We start from the raw sequence: 25,150 nt of genomic DNA, 5'->3' as shown, positions 1-25,150 counted from the left end.
TGGTTGGCAGGGGTCGTCAATACAGTCATTCGGTCCCCTGTACAGATCTCTTTGTCTTGTCCCTGGTTCCCCCAATTCGTTCAATGTTGCCAGCGGGTTACTCGAATGGGAGCACCGGCTTTCAATTCCCCCCGTCGGTTCGGCCAGTTTCCGAGCTTCTCGGCCTCCCCGTCATCGCCCGATGTGCTTCACTCACATCGTTACCAAATCTGCTTGGAGCTCACTGCCTTTATCATATTCAGGGAATATATCTTCATCGTCGTCGAACTGGACTTGACACCCCCGGGGATACATCTTGATTGTTCGTGCCGCCGGCTCGAAAAGGCGTTGGGCACGGCCAGATGTCCCGCCAGCTAATGATAGTTCCGTAACTCTACCGCGCCCGTTAAATTATCAATTCGCTGCCGCGAATCATTCAAGGGGCACATGATGTCGCGGTGGTAGGGCAAACAAGGTCAATACGACAAGGCTTAGCGGGCCTCGCCCCCTGCTCGACGAAAAAGAGAAACATTGCCAAGTACAGTGCCTAGAGGACTACATAAATCGCGAAAGGCCCGAAGACGGGATAAGAATACTATATTTCTGTTCGTCATCTTCATCTATGGTCGCTACTGAGAGAAACCTGTGCTAACTTGACATAGTTTTCTGCCTCACTCAGGGCCTCTACCTGCCCTTTATTGGGCCGATTGCGATACCGAGACTTGATTGTGTTGATCTGCCGCTGGAAATCCATAATCTGCAAAGCCACAAGGCTTCCGAGCAGGTGTAGCCTCTCACGTCGATTGACGCGATAGGTGGCAACGGAAATATCAACGGGGATCGGAGAAGGAGCAGGCTCGCTTCCGTGCTGTGATGAGCTCGTGTTGCTGGGATTGGACAGATGCATTTCCTTGCAACAGTTGGCCATTTTGCTGCAAATGGCCCCGATCTGTCGGGCGGCCATGGCAAGCAGCATGTTCTGCTCTACGCGAGCTGCACACCTGTCGCACGAGATGAATCCCGCCAGGGTTTCAATGGAATTGCGAAGATCGGTAAGGAGTAGGTCAAGCCGGTCCTCATGCGAAGAACTTTTGGAAGACAGCCTTTCGAGAAAAGAAACAGAGTTTAGTAGACAGCAACTGTCGGACTCTGGATGCGTCTTGCCCAAAGTCTCAAGCGGCAGCGGTTCCGATCTCGAGTCTACCGTCCCGTTTCTATCGGCAGTCGTCGCCCAAACCATGTCATCTTGTCCCAGATGAACACCTTGCCAACATGCGGAAGATCCTGCGCTCATGATATTTGACGGCTCGAGCAGCGACGCCAACGAGGTGTCTACCGTCGATATAGGTGGAACCTGGTCCCGCGCCGGTCCTGTGGTACTGCGGTTCCCTCCTGAAAATGGAGGCCTTCCAACTGTGAGCTCAACAGCAGCTTTCGGAGGTGTCAGCCAGACAAGTCTACTAGTAGGGCAATCAGAAGCCAGAGCGCTTACGGGTTGGAATGCCACCACTGTTCGAGCTCGATCTACCAGGTGAGCTCTGCTGCATAGGAGTATCCATGATCCATGGCATAAACAGAGACTCGTCGATACAGCCATCGTCGAATGTATTGGCGTCCAAGTCATCCAACGTTAGATCATGGCTCAACTTTCCCTGGTGGTCCCTGGCGCGAAGTTCTGCTTCATCGTATACATTTCGAGTGGAGACGCTGTTGCGACGCCGAATGGCCTGCTTCAATGTACCGAACAGTGCATTAGCGAGTCAATATGGAGACAAATGTACATTTTTCGTCACTCACTGCCCGAGAGCTTTTGCGGGTATCCTGTCGCTTGTTTCGCCCCTGACTTTCGGGATAAACGCACTCAAGTCCTATCGCTTCGCATCGCTGGCACCTCTTGCGGTTCCCGGAACAGCGCACCTATATGTCCATCTTGTTAGGGCGCAACGTCACGGTAGACTGGAGAAAAAGACCATTATCAACCCACGGTTGCAGGCACGGACTGCGGAGCTGGAACAGTCATACCTTTCGGGCCCGACAATGAATGCAAGCAATGCGTATAGTGTCTTGGACGTTACGGCTAACCGCAGCTACTGGATCCGGGTTCTCGATGAACTCTAGAGATTCCCGATCGAGACCAGTCGAGACCAGCGTGCCAAACATGATAAGACTGCAGTTTACAGTGATGATAGAGGCCGAGGTGAATGTGTAACGTCTGCGGTCGGTTGAACACCGTCAACACCCGTGGGAAGTGCGAGGCTTGAGGTCAGCGAAGGGTGGTTTAAATGATGGTAGCACGAGCAATGTATACATTTATAGCTATCCATGCGGGTACTTTTGACCGTCCAGTAGAAGACTTGTATGCTTGATCTATAGTGCGTATGGCGTATTCTGCAGAGCTCTTACGTCTCAAACAAGCCCCTGACGATATTGTATCACTTCCAACGCGTGGCGACTCACATATAATCACCAATCGCTTACCATGCATGAGACTTGAGCGAGTCATCGTCCTGGGCTCTAGACGTTGAGAGAGACCTCTTGGTTCGGGACCCCGGGTTCTTCCGACAGCACAAGAGACAATATGGGGGCCAAAAACCAAGGATGCCCGCTGCTGTACACAGGAATTACCTGAAATCTTATGGGTAAGTGAGGTTATACACATTTAATACGCTACCGCAAGTTCCGCGGGTCTGGGCTTAGGCGCCCATGAGACGCTGGACGCCTAAGAAGTAATCGTGCAAATGCAAGCCTGCAGACAAGTGAGTACCTGCGGATGCCGTGAAGAGTGGCGGGTGGATTGTATCCTGGTACTGGATCGTCTGTTGTTCCAGAGTTGGTAGAGCCATGCGACGGTTCAGCTGATCTTGGCTCTGGCTGAGCTAATTGGGTCGCAAGGCCTTGACAGGGTCCAGAGACTACAGAGTTGGCTGAATCTCCAGTTTGCGATTGGTGACAACGCGTGGCGGGGGAAGCTGGGAAGCTGAACAGAGCAGCCGAGGTTTCTCGCAATTCTCGAAGCAATCGGCCGCCATCGGGGCCAAATTCTCTCCAAGTTGTACTGTCAAGGGCCAATCCACCACCTTCACATGTAATTCGACAGCCCGCATGTGACAGAGCCAAGGCCAGACTTGCGCGACAAGACGGGACGGTCCGTCGTCTGGCATAGCCCCAGGCGCTGCGCAATGTACATATCTCCCCTCACCGGCATCTATGACTATTTGTAATGTCTGATTCGTTGATAACCCCGAACATGGAGGATGTGAGGATTCTAACTCCCGTACTCACCCTCAAGCAGGATCTTCCCAAAATGGACAGCGGCGCCAGCCATTTGCGGACTTGTAGATCGGCAGCATCACCCTATGCGGATAGTTACCGACCCTCGAGCTGCAGACGTTGCAACGCGAGAAACGCTCCTCAACTCCTGTCATCTCCCCATATTCCATTAGTAACCCATGTCTCACATCTAGCACAATCGCCAGTGCCGCTCGCGTTCCTACAGTCATGAGTTTACAGGCCATTTCCAACACCGAGCCTCCCACCCGCGAGGCTGATGAAAAGATACCAGTTGGTCCCTCGCCTACCGAGTCCATCAGCCTTGCTCGTGATGGGTCCGATCTACCAGAAGAAGATGCCGGCGGTGCCGTGGGCAAAAGGATGAGCAACCTCCGCTGGTTTGCCGTATGCGTCGGGCTATATCTGACCGCATTTCTATACGGACTGGACTCTACGATCGCTGCCGACGTTCAAGGGCCCATTCTGGCTTCTCTCGGGGAGCTCCGCCTGCTCCCATGGGTTGGGACTGGGTTCTTACTGGGCTCAGTGGCCACTGTCTCGCTCTTCGGCTCGCTGTACACCAAGATAGAGGTCAAATGGTTGTACCTGGGCAGTATTCTGACCTTCGAAGTCGGCAGCGCAATCTGTGGCGCTGCCCCGAACATGCAGGCCATGGTTGTTGGCCGAGTGGTGGCCGGAGTCGGTGGTTCCGGTGTCTATCTGGGGTGAGTGCAGTCATGCCACACTTGCTCCGAGGAAGCCCTGACACTCGAGGAAGAGGTATTAGTTACATTTCCGTCTTTGTGTCTGCAGCCAGGCGGCCGATCTACACTGCCTTGATCAGCACGTATGTCCTCGGGCCACCAGTAGTGAAATCGATAACAACAATTGACAATCACGATTAGATTCTGGGGTCTAGGAGCCATCCTCGGGCCTGTTATCGGTGGAGCGTTCGCACAAAGTCCAGCAACGTGGCGGTGGTGAGTCCGCGCCCAAGAAGAGCCTTCAAGCTTATTTATTCATGTTTGACAGGGCCTTCTATATTAATCTCGTCCTCGGCGGGGTGACTGCTCCCATTTACATCTTCTGCCTTCCTCGCCACGGCACGCATCGCCACGAAAGGATTATTCCACGCATCCGGAACCTCGACTGGCTCGGTGCATTACTCAACGCTGCAACGTACACTCTCTTCATCATCTCGTGTACGTACAGTGGCTCCACATGGCCTTGGGACTCGGGCTCAATCATCGCTCTCTGGGCCATGACTGGGGTCACCATCGTACTCTTTGCACTCCAGCAGTGGACAGCATTCTTGACGACCAAAGACGATCGCATCTATCCAGTCTGGTGCCTGAAGAGCAGGTCATTGGTGCTGTTGTACATTGCGACTGCCGGGAGCAGTGCTGTTCTACAGTGCAACATCTACTACATTCCTCTTTTCTTCGAACTCACCAAGGGGGATGACGCCATCTCCGTCTCGGCTCGACTCTTGCCCTTCATCTTCCTCATGATATTTAGCTCCCTTTTCAGCGGAACGCTCCTGCCGAGATTCAACGTGTACGCAATTTGGTACGTTGTGTCGGGCATGATAGCGCTGGTTGGGAGTGTACTGTTGTTCCTCATCTCGACTGGAACACCCCCCAGAAACATCTACGGATTCGAGATCTTGACTGGCGTCGGCTGCGGACTGACCTTCCAAGCTGCGTACGCCATCGCCCTGAGCAAATCGCCGCCGGAGAAGGCAACCTCGATCCTGGGTTTCATCAACGTGGCCCAACTCGGTGGTGGGGCTTTGGCGCTGGCGATAGCAGGGACAGTCTTCCAGAATGTTGGATTTGACAACCTGCAGACGGCTCTCGGTGGCAGGGGATATTCCACTGGGGAGATTCGTGAAGCTCTGGGCGGTGGATACTCGGCTATCCTGAACGGTGGCCCTCTCGAGGTGCGTGCCCTCGCGTCAGATGCGATCGGAAATACTATTGCCAGCGTCTTTGGCATCTCAGTCGGAGGAGGTGCTGCGGTCCTGGGCGCCGGACTTTTGATGCGGTGGGAGAGGGTGAAGTTGTCATAGTCGCATTCGGTGTTGCGAGGAACGATCGACATTGCAAGACATGGACTACGAGGGTTGACTAGAATACTTGAAACAAAATTGCATCGCAAGGTAGAGATTCGGCTATAATACGGGCGATATCAGATGAGTTATTATCTTTATTAGATCGCCCATCGTAGACTTATGCCGCTAAATCTACGCCTGTGATGTGCTTTGTTCTTGTGAGAGAGAAGTGGCTACCGCAAGAAGAAAGGAACAATTTCTATATTTTCTTACTTTACCAGTCGGCCTAGACAGCATAATGGGTCACTCCTCGCCCGCAGACACCTTGACCAGTTGGCTGTTGGCAGCAATCTTGCCGGCGACATCAGCCAGCGGCATCGCGCTCAAAATGTCAAAGACAGAGATGTCGCTCTTCATATCCTTTAGTGCACGATTACGCACCTCCACAGCCTGCAGCGAGTCAACTATGTCGAGGTTAGTACGAGTTTCCCGAGGTCCTGTTTGCAAGTATATAGTTACTCACCCCCATAGTCATACAGAGGCTTCTGCGCATCTACCTCCTCCACAGAGACACCCATGGCCGCCGCGACAAGACCCTTGATGTTCTCCTCCACGACTGCAGCAGCTTCAACCATGGTGGTTGCAGCGGCCAAGAGGGTGCCCACATCTTGCTTCTTGTTACCGTCGCTGGCCTCACTACTAGAATCCACGACGCGAAGCTCAAACTTCTTGTCCCTCGAGAAGCCACCAGTGGCCTTGTTATGCTCGATGCGGTCCTCCAGTCCCAAAACTATCTGGGCGGGCACGCTCTGTGCTTTTGTGGTCGAGCCTCGCATGATGGCGCGTAGCACGACGCCGAGCTCGTCAAGGGTTGTCTGTAGGCCTCGCCACCCATGCTGGTATCTACCCAGGTAGCTGGCAAGATCTCCAAATTCGCCAGCCGTGGTAAAGTGAGATGAGTCAATGACCAGGCCGACGTCAACACTGGTCGCGTTGATGCCGAGATGGTGGCGGGCATGGTGCGCCAACGCGTCTTCAAACGTATTACCGGAAGCATAGTTGGCCTGGGCTGTGTTGCCGATCACACCGGTGATGGACGAGAGCAAGATGAAGAAGGGGTTATCGCCGGGCCAGATGTTCGCAAGCAGATTGCGAGAGCCTTTTGTTTTGGGCTCGATCGCACGGCGCCACTGATCAAAGGACATGTTGTCGAAGATGCCGTCGTCGAGAACCATGGCAAGTTGGATCACGCCGCCAATCCTGCTGCCTCGGGACTTGATGGCGCCAAAAACTTTGGCGACACTCAGAGCGTCATTGACGTCGCACTGGTACGCCTCTGCTCGAACAGAACGTTCCGTGAACTTGTCCAGATCGTGCTGGTTCTTTGCGCCGCCCGATCGGGACAGGAAAGCCAGGTTTCTGGCACCGCATGCGACCATCCACGTGGCAATGTGTAGACCAAGGGCGCCCAGACCACCGGCCAGCACGTAGGTTGCCTCACTGTCAAGCTTGAGCTCCTCGGCCGGGGGTGGGCGCAAGAGCACGGGGCTGGCATCATTCAAGGACACAACAGAGTGCCCGGGAGAGGCATTGTTAATGGCAGTGGTGAGCTTGTTGACGGGCAAAATTGTTAGTGGCAAAGGCCCTTGCAGGACGTAGTCTTTGAAAGCCTGTTGGAAGAGTCTGCTAATGATGGCGGGCCTGCGCTGCATCAAAGCCTCCATGTCGATGTGAGAAACAGTCACGTTGGTCTTTGCCGCGGGAGGCTGACCACCGGACCTGTCACCACTCAAGTCGATAAAATGTCCAAAATCGCCCAGGGCCGACATGGCAGCTGAATCTTGTGCACTGGCCCGTTGGCGGACAATGACATCGACTCCACGGTTCGGGGTGGCCGCCTGAATGAGGGGCACAAAGTTCTCCAAGCCAGCATCGAAGATATGATCCCTGGGGATGCCATACTGCGCCGCAATGAGATCGCGCGCTGATCTGCTGTCAACGAGAGCAAAGATCTCGGCCCCGACAGCGTTGGCAACCTGGAGCAGGGCTTGACCGACGGGGCTTGCAGCATCGTGCAATAGCAGCGCCTGCCCATGAGAGAGATGAGCGGTTTCGATAAGGGCGTACTGCGCTGTAATAAGTGGCTCGACAAGTGCGACCGCGTCTGCCGGCGCCAGCCCGTTTGGCAGTGCTGTAACTAAATCCTCGCTTTGGCGGGCATGGGTCTTTGCTGCAGCGTCAGCGACGACAATGACCCGCTGGCCAAGCTGAAACGCCCTGACTGAGCAGTCTAGGCGAACAACGGTGCCGACAACGTGGCGGATGGAGTTCAGTGTCCGCCCTCGTCCAACTCCAGCATACTCGACCTTGATTTCCACTTGGCCCGGTTCAAGTGCTGTATCAGCCTGTACGTCCGTGACCCAAATATGACCTTGGAGTGTTGGCAGCTCGGTCGCGACCAGCGGCTGCCTAGTGGCACCCAAGGTGGACTCGATTGGTTCGGCGGTGTTGTTTGCCAGCTGAAGTTCGTAGTCGAAGCCAGCTTCCTCGGTGGCACGGGGGATGTAAATTACCCCGTTGCATTCCGCATATTCCATCTCTCCATCCTCGGGTTGAGACGTTCGCCATACATCGAGGATTAGATCTGCGTATCCAGGGTCGCAGATGTCAGCGATTGCCGACAGATCGAGAACCGGCAGGCTGGCCATGGGGTATTCGTTGCGCATCACGCGGAACAGACCCTGCGTTGTCGCGAATTCGACCCCGTTGGACCAGTTCTCCAGGACGCTGCCGTGCGTAATCCAGAAGAGGTGGCCAACCGTCGAGACAAGTGTCTTGAATGTATTGAACTGGTCCTCGCTCCAGGAGTGGACCAGTGGGTTGTCAATTTCGAGGAGAGCAATAACATGCTTGCGAGCGAGCGAGGTCACACCGACTGGAGTGAAGGCCGTCGTTAAGACGGAATGGCCGGCCCTTTCAAGCTTGAGCTGAAGTCGCGCAGCAATTGTGCTGACCCCCGTGGATGGTGCTTCAGGCAGGAGAAGCACGACGGACTCGGGCAACTCGATTGAGGCAGACTCCGGACTCGCGGTGCAAAGGACATAGATGTCATCCTCTGCTAGGACGCCGACCCACTTGCTTTCTGGCTGCATGGGGATGACCTCGCCTGGCTGGCCAGCAGACGTGAGACATGCCAGAGTGCCCAGCCTTGTAAGCGTGGCAGCGTGCTGCGCGACGTCAGGAATGCCCAGACCAAGCACAAAATCGTTGTCCCTTGGAGCTAGCATGTCTAGAGACAGGCTCTCTGACAGCCACTGATAGGTGATGGTGATGTTCCCACTGTCGTCGCCGAGGGTGTCCTTCATTACCTTTGAGATCGACTCGGACGCGGCGAGGGCGATAATTTTCCTGGGCCCATATCTCTGACTTGTGAGGCGACGGAGGACAGTGATACTAGATTCCGACTGATCGAATAAAACAACGAAAGCGGTGGTGTTTGCAGTCTTGAGGAAGACCGAGTCTAGCCAGCTCGTGACCACTGCGGCCGCAGTGCCGGCAGAGCTCAGTCTCGCGAGCTGCTCGTTGCTGCTGACAAACGAGAGGTCGGGGATCCACGAGATGCCCGCGCACTTCCGGACGGGGCGATCTGAAGATGCAGCGCCAGAAGATCCATCTCCAGCTTCAGAGGTCACCTGGCGAAGTGCAAAGTTCTTGACAGTCAGCTTTGGCTGCGCCCAATCCTGGTCAGAGACAACCAGTTCGGTGGTAATCTCGTGGCCATTCTGTGACAGGAGGCGACCGTATCCAGAGTAGAGTGCCCCAGCCTCGGTTGGCTGATCGAGGGCAATGTAAATCTCCTCGATGCTGTATGGCACTGCGGCTTGTTTCGCCGGCTGGCCCGCGTCAAGAGACGCAATCACCAGGTGGAAGATGGAGTCCATGGTTGCTGGATGAATAACGTGCGGGGTCTCGTACCCCTTGGGCATCGTCGACTTGGTGTCTGGCACAGCCACCGTTCCGTACGACGCCTTCCTGGATGGTACGGCTGTGAGGGACTGGACATTCCGGAAGGATGACCCATACTGCATACCAATGTTGTCCAGGTTCTTGTAGAATGCGTCAACGTCGACGTCCGCAGACTCGGTGGCCGATAGTAGCGCCTTACGTGAGGCCAACTGCTGCTGCCACAAGGTGTCACTATTCTCTTCGATATCGCTTGGCCCCTTCTCATACACGACAGTAACGGTCCCGGCGCAGTGTTTCGCCCAAGACGAGCCCTTGGTCATTGAATAGACAGTGAAGAGCCATGAGTCGGATCTCATTCTATCGCGGTAGAAACTGATGCGGGTCTCCACGGGGGCATCCTCTTCCAGGGAGATGACCAATCCACGCTCGAAGATGATGTCGTTCAGGCGGAAGCCCTCAATCGTCCTGGACGAGTCGGCTGTACGTAATGCGCCTTCTACCGCCATGACGAGCATACCTGCGCCTGGGTAGAGCACCGTTCCGGTTATAATGTGGTCTTTTATCCATGGGTTCTCCGAGATGCGCAGGTAGTTTCTCCATCGTGGTTCGTGGCTGTTTTGGGAGTCCTCCGCCATGCCCAAGTAGTCGTTGCGCGCATGTGGAGGGAAGCGGTACGAGCGGGACGCGTATGATTCGTGCCAGAAGCTCTTTGTGTGGTTCCAAGGATAGCTGGGCAAGTTGGAAAGCATCTGAATGGAGTTTCCGCCGGTTGAGGGATACTGGTTGACTGCAGCTAGATCGATGTTGTAGCCAGCCGCCCAGAGCACACCGGCAGCCTTCAAGACCGACGCTGTTGTGTCCTCACCACGAAGAAGCATAGAGGCATAAGGGGCAGACTTGGCAAACCTGTTGTTACTGGCGTCGATGATCTGCCGCACAGGCCCTTGAAGGGCGGAGTGAGGTCCAACCTCGAGGATACAACCCCACTGGATTGGCACGGCCCGGGTACCCCCTGCTGTGACTTTCTTGTGCTTCACCAAGGCTAACAAGGCCTCTGAAAACCTGACGGGGTTTTGCATGTTGTTGACCCAATACTGGGCATCCAGCTCTTTGGGATTGGAGACGAGAGACCCGGTAAGTGAGGAGTACATAACAGTGTTGTCGCCTGTCACGTCCGCCTCCTTGGGCTGTATGTCACCAATCATTTCAAGGTACTTGGGCGAAACCTCACGCATATGAGGGGAATGGTACGCGGTGGTGACCTTGAGCTTGCGGGCGAATTTACCGTCGCTGTGAATCAGGGCTTCCAAATGGTCAATGGCGTCAACATCACCAGATAGCGTCACGCTGGATGGGCTGTTGATGCAGGCGACGACTGCAGACTCGGCTGGAACCTTTTCAAGGTACGCCTGGGCCTCACTTTCAGAGATTCCGGCGGCCATCATTGCACCTGGCCTGGAGACCGCGGCCGAACTGAGCCCTCGGACGTAGGCCAGCTTGATGGCGTCGTGGTGTGTGAGCAGCGATGCGGAATAGGCAGCAGCAATCTCGCCGCTCGAGTGTCCGATGGTGGCTCGGGGGGAAACCGCCCAGGCACGAAGCAGCTCAACCAGGGCAATTTGCACCACTGTACAAAGGGGCTGGCTGTATTCGGGGCGGTTGATATTCGGGTTGGGTATCTTGCTCACTTCCTCAATTACATTCCACGTGCACCCCAGCCCCTCGAGGTAAGATTGCGATACCTCGATGCTTGCGCGAAAACTGGGGTATACGAGTAGCTCACGACCCATTGCTGGCCATTGAGCACCCTGTCCGGTAAACACCATGATGAGGTTGTTGCCATGACGCTGGGTTCGTACCGATGGCCCCAGTCCTTTCAACAGCCTATCCATGAGCCCAGATACAGAATTTTCGACTGCAAAAGTTCGATGCTCAAGATGTGTGCGACGGTGGGAAAGCGTGAATGCAAGATTCTCCAACAAGGCCGGGTCATTGCTATCCTCCGAGTCTTGCTGCAACCATGCATTGAGAGACTCGGACACCCGCTTGGCTCCAGTCTGATCTTTCCCAGTGAGGACAAGTAACTTTCTGGGTGGCTGGTCGGTGGCTCCGTTGACTGATGTATCCTCAAACCCGGAATCCGAACCAAGGTCACCACCAACAGTGTTGTGTTTGCCATCGAGCCCCCTCTCTTGGAGGTAGTGGTACGCATCGTCCAGAATAACGTGGGCATTGGCACCACCAAACCCAAAGGAGTTGACACTGATTCGACGCAGCCCTGGTGTTGGCCATCTAGCGACCTCCTCCGGGAGGGTAAGATGCCAGTCTCTCAACTTGAGTTTTGGGTTGACCCGGTCGACGCCGAATGTGGGGACCAGCATTCCCTTTTCCAGCAGGACGATGGACTTGAAGACGCCGGCCAAGCCAGCACATCCCTCTGTGTGGCCAACAGTAGGTTTGATGCTTCCAATGTGGAGAGGGGGTTTTCCAGTCGCGCGCCGTGCTGCACCCAGAGTCGAGGCAATTGCAGTGAGCTCCAGAGGGTCACCAATGGGCGTTCCTGTCCCGTGGCATTCAAAGTAGCCAGTTTCCGCCAGATTGAGGCCCGCGTCTTCGTAGGTCTGGCTGATTAGTTCGGCTTGTGCGCTGGAGCTGGGTTGGGTCACGCTGGGGGTTTTGCCATCGGCGTTGACACCAGAACCACGAATCACCGCACGGATCGTGTCGCCGTCGCGGAGAGCGTCTGAGAGACGTTTGACTACCATGGCTCCTATCCCATCGCCACGGGCATAGCCATTAGCCCGGTCATCAAACGTGTGTGAGATGCCTTCCGGGCTGAGCATGTGCATCGCGGTCAATTGGTGTGAGGTATTGGGGTTAATGAGGAGGTTGACCCCTGTGACGAGCGACTACACAAACCAAGTCAGTTGTTGGGTTGGCCCGCAAGGGGTAGCGGTGTCTTGACCTACCATGTTTGTTTCTCTCAGCCTCAGCGACTGGCATGCAAGATGGAGTGCGTAGAGTGAGGAGCTACAGGCGGTATCGAGCGTCAAGCTGGGGCCTTTGAGGCCAAAGAACCAGGACACACGATTCGCCGTCATGGCTTCGCTGAGGCCCGTTGCCGCCGGATGCCCAATGTCGTAGATGTCGTGCAAGGAGATCATTTCGTAGTCGTTTGTCATGCAACCGACGTAGCACCCCGTCCGACTGTTCATCAAGTCCTCCATGGGGATCCCAGCTACACGTCGATTAGCCCCACCTTGATCCCGAGGCAGACGAAAGGGGTTGTCACCTACCATTCTCAAAGCTTTCATAAGATACCTCCAGCAGCATCCTCTTCATTGGGTCCATAGACGCAGCTTCCTTTTCTGTTACTGAGAAAAAAGGAGCATCAAAGTGGCCGATATCCTGCTCCAAAAAGTACCCATGCTGTGGACTGATGCCACCTTTTCGGTCTGGATCAGGATGATGCCACATGTTGCTGTCCCAGCGATCACTAGGGACTGGACCGTGGCCAGTCTTGACCTTGCTGATCATATCCCATAGTGACCCTAGAGAGGACACTCCACCAGCAAAGCGACAGGCAGCTCCAATAATGGCAATGGGCTCTTGTCTATCTGAATTTGAAAAGTTCATGGTGCAGACTGGATAAATGGGACTGGGTGTAGACCCGGCACGAAACGAATGCCAATCACACTGGAAGAATGCCAATATGCGCAAAGGTATGCAGGCTGGCGAGGGCCGACGTTATCAGTTGGATGCCACCGTGGGGATCCTGATCCCTCGTGTGTCTGGAGCACTTTGCTTACAATTCAGTCACCTCGGATACATGCTTCAACCCCTAAAGTCTCAGTGCTTGATGCACATTGGTGCGATCCATTGTCTATAACATCCAAACATATTTAGGTAGAATACATGGCCCACAGTGGCTGCAAAAGTACAGATTTCCTGATTTGGCTGGGGCCGCCCCTGTCGGAGACTTGGATTCGGCGCGGGATGCTGGATTGGGCAGCGGCCTGTTCGCCACGCCGAGTGTGCGACAAGGACAGAGTTTCTCGTCCTCAATTGCCAAGTCAACGCCCACAACATCAAGCGTGACTGTATACCCGCTGCTCCCCACGCAAGAATGAGGATTCTCTGTCTGCATGGTGCTGGCAGTTCCGGCGCCATTCTTGAAAGGCAAATGTCCAATCTACGGCGCGAACTCGACCCCAGCTTCGAGCTTGTCTTTGTAGACGGACCATTCGAGTGTGGAAGAGGACCTGGTGCGTGGACCGTGTGGCGGACAGGCTGTTGACCTTGGTCGCTAACATGTTGGGATCCAGGCGTTTCCCAATACCAGACCGGTCCATTCTTTTCCCACACTCAAGGCTATTCTCCTGCAAACATGGCTCAGGCATTGAGTTACCTTGAGGACATCCTTGAGGACGAGGGCCCCTTTGATGGAATCTTTGGGTTTAGCCAGGGCTCGGCGGTGACCCTGTCATATTTTCATCAGCAACAGACGGTCGGCAACCCTGTAGCAGTCAAATTTGCCTGTCTTTTCTCGACCGCCATGCCGTGCAGCTCGGATGCGAACTTGGGGCACGCCGTTATATCAAAGCTGCGAGAAAGGGAATACGACGTAACGGCCAAAGCTGGAGCCACGGGCAAAGGTCTGACGAGCGAAGAGCGCGAATTGGTCGAGATACTCCAGCGAACAGTCGTTGACGCAGCCATCCAAGACCCCCTTTTCCCGTGGACTGACATGAACATATATCGTCGGGGGGAACTGGACGATATTCCGCGCGTCATGTATTCGTCGGCTCTGGCACACAAGATCCAAGTCCCAACAGTCCATGTATGGGGTCAAAACGACACTGGGTACATGGTTCAAATGGCGCAGCTTTCGAGCAGTCTGTGTGACGAGTCCGTAACCAAAACAGTTTTACACAGTGGGTCACACGACATGCCAAAGAAGCAGATCGAGATCAAAGCTGTACTACGAGAGATCAACTGGGCTTTAGCACGGGGATAGAGATAGCGGTAACTTGTACTATATATATTGAGTTGGCCAGAGGAAAAATCAAAGTTGCCTCCCGAACACATGATCTCCTATAATAATCGTAATCCTTTGCATGAGGCATAATAGTAATTAGGAGGATATGGGAGCACACTGGAAGCTTAATGCGCCCTGGTCGTCTACGTACGCATCAGCCGACGCTGAGTTGGGGCGAGATTTCACGGGCTCTCCCCATTTGGCAACACACCGTCACTCTGTGGCAGCGAGCAAATATATACTCCACAAACCTCCGAGCCGTATCTGCAGAAAAGAAATACTTCAGCCATATTCTTCCACAATCATGAGAGCTGCACGAGTCCGACCTACCTCGCTCGAGGGAATACCGTACGGTTTTCCTGGCAATGTTGCTCCGTCCTCGGCCATTGAAGTTCAACAGGACATCCCCAAACCGCAGATCACCAAGCCGGGCGAATTATTGATCCAGGTCAAGGCTTCTACCGTGTACAAAGATAATCTCGAGTGGAACGAGCTTTACCCGCCGAGCCAGGCAACCCTGGGAAATGACTTCTCGGGGATAGTCGTCGCCGTGCACGCAACCGAGCCGAACTTTCGAGTCGGAGACCATGTATACGGAATGACCCATGCAGGACGGGGAGGCACTTGGGCGGAGTACGCCATTGTGACGACGGAAGAAGCAGTCAAGAAGCCGGATAACCTGTCGTGGGAGGAGGCTGCTGCGATACCTGGGAGCGCCCTCACCGCGGATCAGGCGCTATTCAAGCATGTTGGCCTCGAGCCGGCAGTACAAAATGGACAAAAGAGGGTCCTGATTACCGGAGCTGCGGGTGGCATTGGCACGTTTCTGGTGCAGTTTGCTGTACTGGCTGGACACCACGTTGTCGCAGCATCTAGCTCGAACCAGCGGAACGAGTTATTCCTACGCTCGCTTGGCGCCCATGAAGTGGTGGATTACAAAGATTTCAATGTGTTGGACAAAGTCGACGTCGTTATTGATTCTGTTGGGTTCCAGGTTCTCGCAGAGTGCTGGGGCGTCATCAAGCCGGACGGTACCCTCTTGTCATTTGACGCTTGCAGTTGGGGCTTCAGGGAGGAGCATAGGAAGAAGGGCATCGACCAAGGAAAGGAGGGGGTGCGGGCACTATATATGATTGCTGAGCCTTCGAAGGAGAGTATGGCACGCATCACCGAACATGTCGCCAAGGGAAATATTAAAGGGCGTGTATCCAAGGTAGTCTCTCTGAGTAACGTGCGTGAAGCATACGAAGCTGCTCATTCTAGAGAGGTCGGGCACGGCAAGATTGTGGTGGTTATCTGAATGTACTTTGTGCTTGAATCAAGTGGCTGTTGCCCATAATCCATCGACTGCCTTTACCAGAGCCGGCCATTGAAAGGCGCTGCATATATTGATATGGAAAGACGTAGAACCTAAGCGGTCTATTCAAGGACTTGGACCATTGGGATAGGTTTCAGTTAACAAGCTATGCAAGGAGACACTACAGTATGTTGAGTTCCCAATCAGCCTCGTCTGCCTTGGCCACACGCATACGCTGGCCAAGGGTGACCCAGGCACCGCAATAAAGCAAGAGCCGGAAGGCCTTGGGATCCGCAGCCTCGCCCCAGGCAATTTCCATCGCCTCTTGGATCGTGGCCCAGCTAACAAAACCCAGGTCTTCTACAGACTCTCGTGTCAGGAGCGCCTTGAACTTGCTATACAAGGGCCCGTCCTTTGCCCATCGAGTTGGAGCAAGAAAAGGGTTCTTCTTTCGCTTGTACAACTCATCTGTAATAAACGGGCGCACAGCCTGGCGCAGGATCCATTTTTCATTCAGTGATTGCAAGGCGACGCTAGACTTGGTCCAAATAGGGCCCAGTTCGCCGGAATCGCTCGCGGTATCGGCCGAGTAGCGCAGCTTGACGCTGGGGGGCAATCGGTTTACAAAGTCGGTGAGGTGGTGGTCGAGGAATGGTGTGCGTGCCTCCACACTGTGTGCCATTTCCGTTCGATCACCCAGACATGACAGTAGAACGTTGGCCAACGAGTTCTTGTTCCACATGTACATGGAAGTGTGGAGGGGATGCCATCGTGACCGCATCTTGGCTTGGACAGTCTTCGGATACGAGCTGAGGATGGTTTTCCGGCAGTCATCGTTGCCTTGTCGTGCTCGTATCCAAGGCGCAAAAAGAGCAGCACTGGGATGCCACGCCAGCAGATTATCGCTCATATCTGCTGCCCCCGCTCCTGCAATGGATGGAAGGGCAGGTCGACTCTCGTACGCTGTGGCACCACCTTTTTGCCATATGCCTTTCATTTCCCGCTGCGCTGAGTAGAACATGCTGTTCCGAAGATTGCGGTCTTGAGATAAATGAGAGTTTGCGAGACCTTGATCGGCTTCGCGGAGGAACTCGCTGAAAAAGTAAGGATAACCCGCAAAGTGCTCGTCGGCGCCTTCGCCAGTCAGGACGACCTTGACCCCGTGTTCGTGAGGCAGGGTGGAAAGCACAAATTTAGCCACAAAGTTGAGGTCGAAGTGATGGTGCTCGCAGTGGAAAACAGCGTTTTCGAAATTCTCGGCCAGAGTTTGCTCGGTGATGGTCTTCTTGATGGTCTTTACCCCAAGCCATTCAGCCGTGCGCTCGGCAATATCTGCTGTCTGTTAGATTGCGCCGCAAGCATCACCAGCCATCAAGACTTACGTGATTCGTCGTAGCCGGAGAGCTCGGGGAACCCCACGCTGAAGCAGGTGACGCGAGTCGTCCGTTCGCTGCCGATTTTGGCATTTTCCTTGCGCGCAAGATCAGTGACTATCCCCGCGATGGCAGAAGAGTCGATTCCGCCAGAAAGGTAGATGCCGACAGGCACATCAGCACGTAGGCGAAGACGAACGGACTCGACCAGCCTTTCACGGACGCCATGTATCATCTCGTCTAGGGTGCGAACCTCCGGTTTCCTCTGTGTATAGGCAATGAGCTTCGACGCCAACAAAATGATGTTTGAGTTGCCCAACCTTGTCTTCATATTCTGCATCCCAATACTTGACCTGCTGCACAACACCATCTTTTGTCGTCTCCAGATAGTGGCCAGGCAGAACCTTTCGAACGCCACGGAAAAGCGTTCGGTCGTCAAACATCCAGCCCGCGTCAGCAATTGCACGCACATCCCAGCGAGGTTTCCAGCCCAAGGGCAAGAATGCCTTGGCCTCGGAGGCGATGAGTAGATTTGACCCTAGGCGAGTATAGACCAGAGGCTTGATTCCATACCGGTCCCGTGCGGCGATCAGTCGTTGAGAGCCCGAACGGTCATCATAGAGCACAAATGCGAATTCACCTCGCAAATGCGTAAGGAAATCTGGGGCACCGAAGATCTGGTAGAGCGCCAGCACAAGCTCACTGTCGCTGTCGCTCCGGAACACGTATTGGTGAGCAGTCTCGCATTCATGCCGTAGGCGATCGTAGTCATAAATCTCTCCATTCACCACGACATGCACTTTACCATCGCTACTGTGCAGAGGCTGTCGCCCAGCAGATGAAAGATCGTTGATGGAGAGCCGACAGTGACCCAGCCCGACCTGCTCGGTCTCATTGATCCAGACGCCCGAATCGTCCGGGCCGCGGTGGGTGATGACGGCGAGCGAAGCTTGAAGCTGGGTCGCAAGGTTTTTTGATATACCGTTGGCCACGTCTGGGGACCTGGTTTCTCCGTTGCAACCAACACCCGTATGTTTCGCGCAGCCATTACCACTCGGAGCCGAACCAAGGGAGATACACGCAGAGATTCCGCACATGATTGATGCTTCTTGACTGTGTAGTTGGTAGACAAAGACCGTCCAACGATGCGTACCATTCGCCGATACCAGCTGGACTTCCGGCCACATGGTAGTGATCAGACTAGGCGTCCGGAGGCAGCGCATATTTCAGCGACGGTATACCGAACTGGGCAAAGAGCCGCCTGCAACCTAGCCATTCGGGAGGTTCAGTGCGAAATCCCATGTGGATCACGGACCTTATTTTGGTCCTGCAGGATCGCTGTCGGGGCCAAGCAAATCGGGACTGCCGGCGGAATCAGCCAAATCTGGCCACTTGTACTTTTATCGGTCCTACCAAGTGAGACCCAAACAGGCGGCGGGTCGAAAAAAGAATGCGAAGTGGAACTCGCATCGTCAGGCATTTTGAGATTCACGGATTTAATTAGCACGTTGATACTACACACGGCGTTCAAGGGATTTACGACGACGAAGCATCCACAAAGTCTTCATTCTACAGCAGATCAGTGCCTACGCTTGGTTATCCCCGCATAGAAATTCAATGGCCGCACGACCAAGAACTCGGGATCGTACATGACTGTCTCTGGCGACGAGTCGTCGAATTCGTATCGGTAGGCCAACTCGACCAGGACTATCTTGACCTGTGTGAGCGCCAAATTAAACCCGACGCACCCGCGGCCACCGGCTGCAAAGGGAGTGTAAGATCCCTGGCGAGACATCTGCGTAGCAAGACCTGGTTCTGTCCAGCGGTCTGGGTCGAATCGCAAAGGATTCTCCCAATGGGCGGGATTCTTGTGCAAACTAGGAAAACACGCAATGACAATGGACCCCTTGGGAATCAGGTGCCCTCCCGGGAGAACTGCGTCTTGTTTGGCGTTGCGCGCCGTCTGGAAGCTGGGGCTATGAAGACGGAGAACTTCCTTGACAAAACAGTCGAGAAATTTTAACCCGTGGATCTCCTCGTAGGTCCATCGGCCATCGTGACTGCTGCGGTGGCTGTTAATCTCCTCGAACAAACGTTGTTGATTGCCAGGATATCGGACGAGGGAGTACAGGGCCCAGGACAGCAGAGATGAACTGGTGGTGAAGCCCGCACCGCAACTCACAACCACGTTCCCCAGAACCAACTCATACGGCAGCCCGTTACCTTGATTGTCGCGAGCGCGATACAAAAAGTCAGCCACACAAGTAGCGCTCTGAATGGCATTCGGCTCGGATAAAGGCAGAGGGGGACCGTCCTTTCGGATGCTCGCGTTCATGGCCTCCTCAGTTGTGTCCAGCACTTGCTGGCGGACACTTTTCAATTTTGCAGTATCGCCAAAGGGAAGATACTTTAACCACTGAGGCCGCATTGATGATTTCTTCATCAGCGACAGATATTGGCCAAATAACCGAACGGGAAACGAGGGGGGCGTCTTGGGCGACTCGAAATGCTTCAGGTCTTGGTTGAGCATGACTCGCCAGATAATCTGGGACGCAAGCTTGAACATGTACTGGTAGACATTCATCGCCAGATCAGCGTCCGCCAACTGGTCAAACGCCGGGAAGACGGACTGTGCGGCATCCTGGATGAGCGGCATAAAGTGGGCTATCGCACGTGGCGACATTGTTGGAGGCACAAATTTGTGGCTCGGCGTAAACGCTGGAGAGGCGCTGTCACAGGTAAAGAGGCAGTCCTGGTCGGCCATATAGTGCAGTGGGTGCGAGGGGTCAGACGTGGCCTTGGTGAAGAGTTGATCTTCGCGCAGCACATGGCGCGCGATGGCGGGATCATTCGTGTGGTAGATGGTGGTCCCCATATTGACCGTCTTGACTATTGGTCCATAGAGCGAGAACAATCGGTCATAATTTCCGAGAACATCTGGATACAACTCGTAGCGGTTGCCAACGAATGGGATGAGGCGAGGGCCAGGAGGTTCGCGGATGGGCGCATGGGGCGTTGCTCGCACTTGGACACTGTCCTGGGTCGCCCACACGCCCTGGAGATCCGAAATTTCGCGGCCTTTTGCGTCAACGAGCCATAATGCTGTGTTGAGTTAGCCGAGTCTCCAAAGGTTTGGCCCCAACCAGGAGGGAAAAGGCACACATTGTGTATCAGTGAATCCAAACACCTGTGCCAAGGTCAATCGGAGTTGCTCTATGCTGGGAAAACTTGAGATGTCGAGACGGTGGGAACACAGATTACTGTGTTGTCCGATATGGAATTCCTTGTGCATCTTTGCGACCACGGTTGACCCACTACCACGAGCACAGTAGGCCAAGAGAGGTTTGAAGACTCGAGGTAATAATATACTGGGCTTCCCTGCTCAGCTGGTATCTGTATCATAGTCCGGCCTGGATTCATGACGGTTAACCTGACAAGGGCGCCTGGTTTTGGCAGCGCGGCGGATGATTGTTTTAGGAAGGCCGTCCGGGCGAGCCTTGTTGTAAGATGCTGCCGTTGCTCTAAAGTCCTGATAGCATCGTTACTTCTTTTTTTTTTTTTTTTTTTTTTTTTTTTTTCTTAGCAAGCTTCTTTTGCTTACTGATCCCTTCATTCCCCAGAACGCAGCGGCCATGGCGTCCAGGACAACCCCGCCGGCCAAAAGCATCACGCTTGAGCAATTGGCCGACCACAATACTTTACAGTCGTTATGGATCGCGGTTCACGGTGTTGGTATGCTAGCACGAAGAATCATACATACTCTGACACAAGCCTGATTACCTTTTCAGTGTACGATCTCACGGCGTTCAGCTCCGACCATCCCGGCGGCATCGACGCACTGGAAAGCTGTGCAGGAATCGATGGTACCGAAGCGTACGAGTATGCCGGCCACAGCGAGGAAAATACGATCAGACTACAGCAGTACCGTGTCGGCGAGCTGATCGGAACCTCCGGACGAGCTCCTCCTGTCTCCGACAATCCCGTGGTTTCAAAGACTACGCATAGTGCTGGATCTGTTGTTGGCCTTGGGCAGGTTATACTCGCTCCCTGGGCAAAACTAGCAGTAACTCTATTCACTGCATGTGGCGCGGTGGCCTTCTCATACCGCCACATTTTGGCGCAATTTGGAACTGGCCACTTCCCATTCACAACGAACGTGGGCATGAAAACTGGAAATGGGTTGCTCACAGGCATTGCCATTGCCTCGTCCGTCAGCTTGGTGGGTTTTGGGTACCTTTACCGACTGTTTCTATCGTCTCTTGACTACCAGAACGATGTATTCAGTTTTCCACCTGCAATACCCAGAAAGGCCCGAAGATAGACTATAAATTGTATTACGTTGACACGTCATCCACACAAGTCTTCCTTGTTTCCCTTGAAGGCACGGTCATCTTTATTGTGCATCTCAATGTCGCGCTACAGGCGGTGATATGCTTGTAGTCCTTTATGACGTTCTGCACAGTGCTGTCGCTCTATGCTCTCCCCAGAGCATGGTGAAATACGGATGTGGCGCACATATACAGCATACGAAAACGAACTGTCAAGTTCTGTCGCTATATATACATCATTTGAGGTACTGGGTAGCAAATTCAGCGCTCAGAACTCTTCAACTGCCCTGGTTCTCCCCAGATTAGGACAGTCACGCCCGCCTTAGCTGCCTATTTGTTCCGCCTCTCCAAGCACAGGTATAGTGGGCCAGCCTGCATTGCAAAATGCTCATACATGCCTTGCTCGAACCCAGCTACTGGGTCAGTCTGACTTGGGGCAAACTTTAGATTATAGTGCATGACCAGCCTTGCGATGGTGACTCGGATGTTAGTTAAAGCCAGATGCTTCCCGGCGCAATTCATTGGGCCTAGCGAGAATGGTGCTATCGCATTCTTGTCTTTGATCAACTCGGGAAGACTGTACCACCGCTCAGGGATAAACTCATTCGCTCGGGGGAATATGAGTTCGTCTGGCTCTAGGTCAGTAAAGAGTACACTGAAGAGCCATTATCTTGAATGGAGTCGCTTACCTCGCCCGATGACGTACTGGGGGGCTATCAGTTGTGTTCCGCCAGGAATAAATCGGCCAGCGATGATGGTGCCCTCGGGCGGAGAGACGCGCGTTGGGTGGCTGGGACTTGGTGGCCACATGCGAAGTGCTTCTTGAACGACCCCATTCAGCAGGTCCAGGTTTTTGATTTGATCGTCCATTACGAGTTCGTCCGGAGACTGCGGAACATATGGCTTCAACTCGTCGCGCAGTCTGTCCGCGAGCTCGGGTCGTTGAGCAAGAATCCACAGGATGCAAGACATGGTGATTCGTGTGGTATCGCTGATCGAGGAATTAGTGATTCACTCTGTGCTCGTTCAATGTCTTTTTACGCTCAGCTTACCTTCCGGCGTTGATAAGTAGGTGTGATTCTCCAGCCAAGAGGTTTATCGCTGTTTCGTCGAATACTTTCTCTTTTTTCCGGTACGGTGCAAACAGGGCACTCATCACGTCTGGTATTTTAGGTTCATTCTGTGTAATGGTGGTGAGATGTAGGCCAGATCACAAGGAAACGGACAAGCACAAACCTCCCATCGCCTCCGCATTTCTTCGGTGCAGTACTTTAGCATGACCTTCAAGTCCTTGTTGCCGCCGGGGAGTGCACGCAAAATGTGGAAAAACCACATTGGCAGATGGATCCCGATAACGCTCATTCCGTTATCGAGGATGTCCATTGCCCAGTGGTGCTCCCTAGTATCCAGCATGCCAAAGGGGTGACCGAACGACAGATCGCTCAAAACATCCCACGAATACAGCCCCAGCCAGTGGTTAACATTCACCGGCTGCCCGGCGTGAGCATCAAGCTCGTGCATGAGTTTGGCCCTATATGGGTGGATTCGCGTCTCGTAGCTCCGGACTGCTTTTGTAGAGAAGGCTTGACTCCAGACTGAGCGCAGTTCCGCGTGCCCAGCAAAGGTCCGTCGGAGCAGCACCGAGTCCTGCGGCCGAGTAAGGTCATACCAGGGTCCCTTTTGACACACTGAGTCGGCACCAAATATTTGCTGAACCGCCCTCGGGTGCGTTATAGACAGTTCTTGGGTGCCAATGCGCACAAAGTAGCCATATCTTTGGTGCAGTTCGTGCAGCGTCTTGTACATTTGCATGCGGCGAATGGAAACGGTCATGTAGAAACTGCTAATTCGAGCAATCCATGGCCCGGGGAAGATGTTCAGTGGGTGTCGAAAAGCACGGTAGACGAAAAGACTCGCATATAATCCGAGTAGAAAGATGCCATCATATAAGCATGATTGTCTGAAAGCAATGTCCAGGGAAAGGCCGAGTCGATACTGCAGAGCAACCAAGACTGCAAATGCAATGGTGTGTATTTGGATGTAAGTTATACCATGCAAGTGGTGCTCGCCACGGTTGAAATACCCCGCGTAGCAGATGGCGCCAGTGGCGAAGGCGAAGGCTTGCAAGGCGAACTGCATCGTGTGCGAGTGCATATAACCGAAGAGATATCTCAATGGAGGACCAGCGACAATTGGAAATTTAAGCGATCGAGAAGTAGCATATGCAAAAGCCGTAATCGCGCGAAATGGCAGTTTGGTATAACCTTCCTCTCTTCCTGGCTCTACTGCACGGCGGGGAAGTGCCCAATTTGAAAAGGGCCGCGCTCAACTCAGCGTACCGCCGTTCCCACTTCAAGGCATCTGTTTGGCACGCATTTGTATTTCTAACCACACCAGCCTACGCATGACACTCAAGCGGCCGAGCCAGCTGTGTCTAAGAAACAACCACCAAACCATCAAGAAAATCAATAGCACTAGTCTAACGTACGGTAACTTCTCGCGAAATGGTCTACTAATAGCCTTCGAGGGATTTACTACCTTTCATGTTACTACTCCGCGCTTAATATGAGTGATCCTTGAAGCAGGATTTCCCCGATCGATGATCCTTCCACGTGCTCACCATTCATCCTCCATGTCCATAAGACTATCTATTCCGCAAGGACACTTAGCATGCCCAGGGGCCAACTTGGAATCTAAGAAATGCCCTCCACTACAAACGTGACTACAGTACCTGCCTATTTTATTCAAAAATGTTCAGCCTAGAAGGCTCCAGCTTTAGCTATGTCTATATATATATATATATTGGAAATGTAATGCAGGATATCCCGTCTCCTTCCGGTCCTATTACCCAGAAAAAAAAAACGCTCGTCTAGAATCGGTATCTAACGACCACGCTATTAAGGCATTACATGCGACCGATTGATGCAAGTGCTTTCCATTAGAAATACAACCTTTGCGGTCCGAAGCAGTGTAGGGGCAACGCACTAGCGAAAGAGCCTTGGTGGGCGGAAAAGGCTCCCTAGATCTTTAGAGTCTAAGGAATTGCATTTGCTTGAGCTAGAGTAGCAGTGCTGAGGAATTTGAATACTTGTTCTAGAAAATGTTGGGTACTATTTTAGAAGTCAAGGTAAATAAATACATATGCTCCAAGAGCCTGTCCGAGGAAAATAAACGCCGTCGCAGGTATACTCTTAGATAGCAAAACTAACAACCGGAAGTAAGAAAAGGCTGATAAGTCTGTTAATGTGAGCGATGCGTAAGAAACTGAGGGGAAAGTGTCCTACAAATCTGCCAGCTGTTTATGGAATGGAGCAAGATCAAGTGGGATGAATCGGCGTGTCGTCCCATCGCTGCCCTACGCTTTGTCGGCGGAGACTGATTATCCAGGGGGGCCAATCCCTCCTGGGCGGCTGGAGAAAGCTGGTGAGCTGGAGTAGCGTTGTCTTCTGCGTGGTCACAACGATCTTCTTATGTGGAGCCGGCGCCCAGAGGTATGAAGTGCGGCGGTGGGGTTCTGTTTTCTGCGGCAAGGGATCGCCCTCATCCCCAGACGGAGGTTTGGCAGTCCATTTGATTTATGCGAGGCACATGGACAGGAGGGAAACAGTGGGGGACAAGCTGTAGCATGACGTAGTTTTGTTGCAGTGAACCCCTCACGGATTCTGGCCGTATATTAGCCGATTAGCCTTGACAATGTGATCTGCATCCCAACTAGGAAATTATCCGGCAGACCAATACACAAAGCATGGTTAAATAGATGAAATCCGGAGCCTACGCTGAGCACTAAATGTTCGTCCACCTCCCATATTTCACTTGTGTAAAGCGCATATCATGACGGTGATAAGA

At 53.6% G+C, this 25,150-nt stretch overlaps 9 protein-coding genes across 9 annotated transcripts; 4 read left to right on the top strand and 5 right to left on the bottom strand.

The window, feature by feature from the left end:
- Positions 1–595: 595 nt before the first annotated feature.
- Positions 596–2,139, bottom strand: BJX68DRAFT_266570 (Zn(II)2Cys6 transcription factor domain-containing protein; the record flags this gene model as incomplete). The annotated part of the gene is made up of 4 exons (XM_071045537.1): positions 596–1,410; positions 1,472–1,706; positions 1,777–1,896; positions 2,002–2,139. 4 exons carry the CDS (start codon positions 2,137–2,139, stop codon positions 596–598), a joined length of 1,308 nt encoding a protein of 435 aa, XP_070899228.1.
- Positions 2,140–3,477: 1,338 nt separating this feature from the next.
- Positions 3,478–5,320, top strand: BJX68DRAFT_266569 (major facilitator superfamily domain-containing protein; the record flags this gene model as incomplete). The annotated part of the gene is made up of 4 exons (XM_071045536.1): positions 3,478–3,974; positions 4,028–4,096; positions 4,155–4,229; positions 4,282–5,320. 4 exons carry the CDS (start codon positions 3,478–3,480, stop codon positions 5,318–5,320), a joined length of 1,680 nt encoding a protein of 559 aa, XP_070899227.1.
- Positions 5,321–5,570: 250 nt separating this feature from the next.
- BJX68DRAFT_275716 (type I polyketide synthase) lies at positions 5,571–12,904 on the bottom strand (the record flags this gene model as incomplete). Its single annotated transcript, XM_071047898.1, has 4 exons — positions 5,571–5,766; positions 5,826–12,177; positions 12,238–12,506; positions 12,565–12,904. 4 exons carry the CDS (start codon positions 12,902–12,904, stop codon positions 5,606–5,608), a joined length of 7,122 nt encoding a protein of 2,373 aa, XP_070899226.1. The 3' UTR covers positions 5,571–5,605.
- Positions 12,905–13,394: 490 nt separating this feature from the next.
- BJX68DRAFT_266567 (DUF341 domain-containing protein) lies at positions 13,395–14,285 on the top strand (the record flags this gene model as incomplete). The annotated part of the gene is made up of 2 exons (XM_071045535.1): positions 13,395–13,533; positions 13,594–14,285. 2 exons carry the CDS (start codon positions 13,395–13,397, stop codon positions 14,283–14,285), a joined length of 831 nt encoding a protein of 276 aa, XP_070899225.1.
- A 325-nt stretch (positions 14,286–14,610) lies between these two features.
- On the top strand, positions 14,611–15,606 carry BJX68DRAFT_255117 (NADP-dependent oxidoreductase; the record flags this gene model as incomplete). Its single annotated transcript, XM_071042989.1, has 1 exon — positions 14,611–15,606. One exon carries the CDS (start codon positions 14,611–14,613, stop codon positions 15,604–15,606), a length of 996 nt encoding a protein of 331 aa, XP_070899224.1.
- Positions 15,607–15,784: 178 nt separating this feature from the next.
- Positions 15,785–18,073, bottom strand: BJX68DRAFT_255116 (asparagine synthetase B family protein; the record flags this gene model as incomplete). The annotated part of the gene is made up of 3 exons (XM_071042988.1): positions 15,785–16,935; positions 16,986–17,241; positions 17,297–18,073. The coding sequence occupies 3 exons, from the start codon at positions 18,071–18,073 to the stop codon at positions 15,785–15,787; spliced, it is 2,184 nt and encodes a 727-aa protein (XP_070899223.1).
- Positions 18,074–18,555: 482 nt separating this feature from the next.
- BJX68DRAFT_266564 (cytochrome P450) lies at positions 18,556–20,268 on the bottom strand (the record flags this gene model as incomplete). The annotated part of the gene is made up of 2 exons (XM_071045534.1): positions 18,556–20,078; positions 20,139–20,268. The coding sequence occupies 2 exons, from the start codon at positions 20,266–20,268 to the stop codon at positions 18,556–18,558; spliced, it is 1,653 nt and encodes a 550-aa protein (XP_070899222.1).
- A 340-nt stretch (positions 20,269–20,608) lies between these two features.
- BJX68DRAFT_266563 (cytochrome b5-like heme/steroid binding domain-containing protein) lies at positions 20,609–21,297 on the top strand (the record flags this gene model as incomplete). The annotated part of the gene is made up of 2 exons (XM_071045533.1): positions 20,609–20,708; positions 20,765–21,297. 2 exons carry the CDS (start codon positions 20,609–20,611, stop codon positions 21,295–21,297), a joined length of 633 nt encoding a protein of 210 aa, XP_070899221.1.
- Positions 21,298–21,634: 337 nt separating this feature from the next.
- Positions 21,635–23,443, bottom strand: BJX68DRAFT_266562 (cytochrome P450; the record flags this gene model as incomplete). Its single annotated transcript, XM_071045532.1, has 4 exons — positions 21,635–21,933; positions 21,994–22,295; positions 22,357–22,484; positions 22,541–23,443. 4 exons carry the CDS (start codon positions 23,441–23,443, stop codon positions 21,635–21,637), a joined length of 1,632 nt encoding a protein of 543 aa, XP_070899220.1.
- Positions 23,444–25,150: the final 1,707 nt, after the last annotated feature.

This window comes from Aspergillus pseudodeflectus (genome assembly GCF_044049435.1).
Source record: "Aspergillus pseudodeflectus strain CBS 756.74 chromosome Unknown BJX68scaffold_20, whole genome shotgun sequence".
In the NCBI taxonomy this organism is placed as follows: domain Eukaryota; kingdom Fungi; phylum Ascomycota; class Eurotiomycetes; order Eurotiales; family Aspergillaceae; genus Aspergillus; species Aspergillus pseudodeflectus.
This window is presented reverse-complemented; position numbering and strand designations above follow the sequence as displayed.